Source organism: Pterocles gutturalis, unplaced genomic scaffold, assembly GCF_000699245.1.
Source record: "Pterocles gutturalis isolate BGI_N339 unplaced genomic scaffold, ASM69924v1 scaffold8792, whole genome shotgun sequence".
Taxonomy (NCBI): Eukaryota; Metazoa; Chordata; class Aves; order Pterocliformes; family Pteroclidae; genus Pterocles; species Pterocles gutturalis.
The window spans coordinates 18688-23035 of NW_010110212.1; the positions used below are offsets into that span (position 1 = coordinate 18688).

Genomic DNA, 4348 nt, shown 5'->3' on the forward strand with positions numbered 1-4348 from the left:
CTCTCCAAAACAGCTCCCGGTGTCTGCAAGCACCCCAGAGCCTCCCACCCCAGTGCAGCTTCCCACCGTGCTGTCCCCTCCCTGCCCTGATGATCAGAGCTGGTGGCTATAGCACTGGCCAGGGACATTGTTCCTGGCAACTGTACGCAGCTCCAGGGTCTGGCTTGCGATGGGGCTGCCCACACCCTCCCTCCGGACCCACAGAGCCCCGCCGGTGCCTCACTGAGCCAGCTCCGCAGGCTGATGGCTTTCCATCTGTGATCGAAGTATGTCTGCAGGATGAACCACGTGCCCAGCAGCGTGACGAGCAGCACCATGAACCGGATCATGCCTGCGAGGGGTGGGAGAGGAGCCAGGTGAGAGCAGCAGCAGCAGCGTGGGCTGGGGACTGGAGCATCCTTCTGGATTCCTGGGGACTTGGACTGTGTGTCCCAAGGTTACCAGGCACAGGGTGACAGCCAGTGCCTGTGTGGCAGGGGAAGGCACCTAACACGCCTTCCTTCATCCTCTAAAAGGATTCTGATCTCTTAATTAATATCTCTAGAGCGTGTGGCGATGCTCAGATAGGCATTATCCTTCTACTGGGAGGCACCGTTCATATTTCTCTCTGCACTAAAGTAAATCTGATAATTAGTCAGAAAGCTATGTAAATCCAAGTGTTTCTTATGTTCCCAGCGTTGGGAAGGCTGCTATCCCCCAATTAGTCACTAGCTACAGCCGAGCAGCTGCTAATACAAATGTGATTGGCATTTGGCTTTAAAGCAGCGCTCATCGGAGCAAAACGTTCCAGTCCTGCATGGAAAGAGAGTAGAAAAATATACTGATATTGCAGCTGAATGGCTCTTATGGAACCGGGAATGTCTCAAAAGCCATCTCTTCCCAGCCGCAGAGAGTTTCACTGGGAAAAATACAACGGGCTGAAATCTACACCAATCTTTTAAAAACCTGATGCTTATACAAAGCCCTGGCAGGAGCAGATCTGGGTAGCTGGGCTTGGAAGGGGTCGTGTAAATGAGGAGGAAGCATAAAGAACTGTAGAAAAAGGGACAGAGGGAAGTAAATCTCTGTCTCCCTCCTTACCTGTCAGCCGCATGGTGGTGGGGAGGGAGAGCACAACCGAGGGGGTGGCCAAGGGTCACGGATCACCCTGAGGAAAAGAAGGAAATACCATAAAGCATACCTGTAACCCACCCAAGCCAGGCAGATATTAGATGAAAAAAAGATTGCTATGTTTAGCCATATTTGCAATAATTAAGAGGTGATCGAAGATGCATAAATTCCTATCAGGCGTGCGGGCTCGGTCCCACCCTGATGCTGAAGTCCTGACTCCTGCACACTGGAGCAGGCTGCACTGATTTGAGCTGGCTTCATTTTTAAGCCTCTGGACTCTTCACTGTGCCCAACTGCTTGCCCTGTGGGCTCCTGTTCCCATCCTTTTCTCAGTAACGGATCACACTTTTCTATTCTGATAGTGCTGAGCTCACGGAGCACATTTTCAATCATGTCTTTGTTGCATTTCCTTCTGGGATAATGCAAAGTAGAAATCAAATACTGGGGGCTGCAAAATGCCCTCTGCAGACAAGCTGTGATTTGCCCTTGCTCAGTCCGGAGGATCTGTGGGAACAAGCTCATTCTCCTTAAAAGCGGGGCGGGAAGAAGGGCAGCGCTGCTGCGTTGGGCTGAGCAGCGCCAGGTTTGGGGGTGCCTGACTTCAGAACAGAAATGTTTCTCCTTGTCCAAATCCTGCAGCGTGTTCACCCACGTGAACGGGGAGTGGCTGCGATTTGGACCATAAACTATTTCCTACCCAAGCGAGTCTGTCTGCCCCCCTCCCTCCCACTGCTCCAAGGGATGGGATGGGCACCTGCCACCCCACACGCCAGGCTCCTAGGTGCTGGGGACCCGCTCCTACCTTTGGAATTTGGGGATGCAGCCTGGTGAATGTCTGTCCTGGAAATGACCCTGGAGTCCTAAGGCAAACTGTCCCCTGTGAGACGGGTGCTTGGAGTTACAGAGTCTAACGATAACTAAAGCAGCCCGTAAGTGAGGCTTGGCTTAGAAAATCCGTAAAAGAGCTATTCTGAGAGTTGCTTTTCCTGTTTGAAGGGTAAATAAGGAACAACGGGTTGTAGCAGGGCTGGGCTGAAAGTTGATTTTAGGCTGCTGCGTAATGAGGAAGGAGAGAAGAACTTTGCCTCCTGCCCAGCCCTGCTCTGGGTCCCCTCCCAGGGCTTGAGTTCAGGGAAAGTGCCCACAGCCATGTGATTGACGGTGGCCACAGTTCAGTGTCCTCCCTTGGCACCCAGCATCCCCCCGGCACCCCCATGGGATGCACCCGACATCCCCCCTCAGCGCCCTGGTGTGATGCTCGCCCTTTGCTCCCCAGGCACCCTGGGGTGGGTTGCACCATCACCATCAGGGACTTTTAGGCAGGTGTAAATACAAGGAGGAAACCCATCTGCATTGGCCAGGGTGGCCGGTGGCTGTCTGGACCAGAAGCCGCAGCAAGGTTTTGGTGTTCTGCAGCCGGAGCTTGGCCCCGCTGCCCACGAGGCCCCTCCACTGCGCCCGGGTCAGCACTGCTGAAGCTGTTCACAGGCAGGAACTAGTGACTTCCCGTGGGAGAGCGGCCTCACAGCTTATCTGCGTTTAAAGGAAGGCTTGGAAGGTGTTTGTGTACCCTGGTACCGCAGCAGTGTGTTTTTGATAGGGTATCAGGTGAGCACGCTTGTTTCCCAGCAGCATCTCTCTCCTCCGCCTGCAGCTACTCCTCCCAGAGGAAGGTGGCCGTGGGTGGGAATCTGTTGCTGCAGGAGGTGGCACAGGGGTCCCCAGTGCCCACAGCCCATCCCCATGCCACCTTGTCCCTCGGTGTGGTGTCCCTGAAACGGGCTTTAGCCTCGTGGGGAGCTGGCATGAACAAGCCAGTTCCACAGAGCTGGTGGAAGGGCACGGAGCTGAAAACGGGCAGCTCAGAGGTTTTGGAGGACAAATGCTGCGTGTGGCTGGATCTCTCTGGCTCTTGCTCCTTTCAGCATGAAGTTTGGTTTTTTAAACACAGGGAGCCTCTGCCATGCCTGGCTCCTCAGCCCAGCGCCTGACCCGGTGATGGGAGTGATGGGAGTGATGGGGGCAGCAGAGCAGTCCTTAAAATCCCCCTTGGCAAGTCGCAAAGCCTTCAAAACTGGAATTGGCTCGTGTTTGGAGCTTGTTGAGTTCCCCTCCAAATGCACTGAGCAGAGCTGGGAGCTGGTGAGGATTTGGACCTGGGCTGTGATTTGGGGACAGTGAGCAGAGCAAAACTCACCTGGGTTTGCAAAATGTCCCTGTTTGGTCCCTTCTGCAGGGAACACTGGCCTCACTGGGGCCAAATCTCTGTTTTTCTATGCATGTATTGATTTTTTTTCTTTCTTTTTTTTTTTTTTTTTTGGTAAGGCTGTGCTGGAAAAAAAAAAAAAAAGACTATGGCATCTGCCAGAGAACAACTTGCAGGAGAAAGGGAGGAACTGTGGTGGGTGATAAACACGGTTTCTTGTCTAATAAACCTGAAACATATTTGCTTAAAACCATTCCAGGAACACAAAGGTTCCCAGGGTCCGTGTTGTTGTAAGGCAAAGGCTCCACCCCAAGCCTCCTCGGGTCTGAAGTGCCGCTTTGGTGCTACCAAGAAGGAACCCAGACAGGTCCCTGCCCTCGCGGGGAGGTTCTCCAGGATGCAGCAGGTGAATGTTCCTGTTTCCTCCCAGCGCTGCAGAAGAATTTCACTTCTCTTCCCCAGAAGCTTCTGCCTTTGTTGGGTTTGCTTTTTTTCTTACTGCTTTTGAGTCCCTCGCATCCAACATCATTTTGGTGCGAGGCTGGGGTGTGGCTCCAAACAGGGTTGCTGCCAGATGTCACCTGTGCCCACACCCAGGGAGTCACCCCTCCAAAAGTCAGGGTTTTCTTGCAAAACTGGACATATACCCACCACGTGCCCAGGGCTGGTCCCACCATGGGAGAATGGAGGATGCTACAATGCCATTTTTAATCTCAAAAGGGGTCAATGCCACTGAGATTTGCCAAGTTACTCGGAGTGAGAGCGCTGTTTGCCAGCGGGTTTATAAATTCCTCAGCTCATAAAAATGCTCGGCCAGCTGTGGCACCTGCCAACGGGCTGGAGAGGGCATCTCACAGCGAAACTGCCCCCAGCACGAGTCAATTGTTAACCGGGGTGAGGCCCGGATCCTGAAGCCGAAGCCAAACAGGATGCACGCGGTGGCGGGCAGGGTGCGGGGCTGGGGCCAGCTGTGGTGGCTGAGCTCTGTCAGGGAGCAGGGCTGCAGCCGAGGCGGGACGTGACACCCGGAGT

General features: G+C 53.9%; 1 protein-coding gene across 1 annotated transcript in view; it reads right to left on the reverse strand.

Annotated features, from left to right (window-relative positions):
• Positions 1–329, reverse strand: part of LOC104461612 (protein FAM3D-like) — a 3584-nt gene extending 3255 nt beyond the window's left edge. The window contains exon 1 of the mRNA XM_010073255.1: positions 199–329. Coding sequence (XP_010071557.1) covers positions 199–329 — 131 coding nt within the window. The remainder of the gene's footprint in view (positions 1–198) is intronic.
• Positions 330–4348: the final 4019 nt, after the last annotated feature.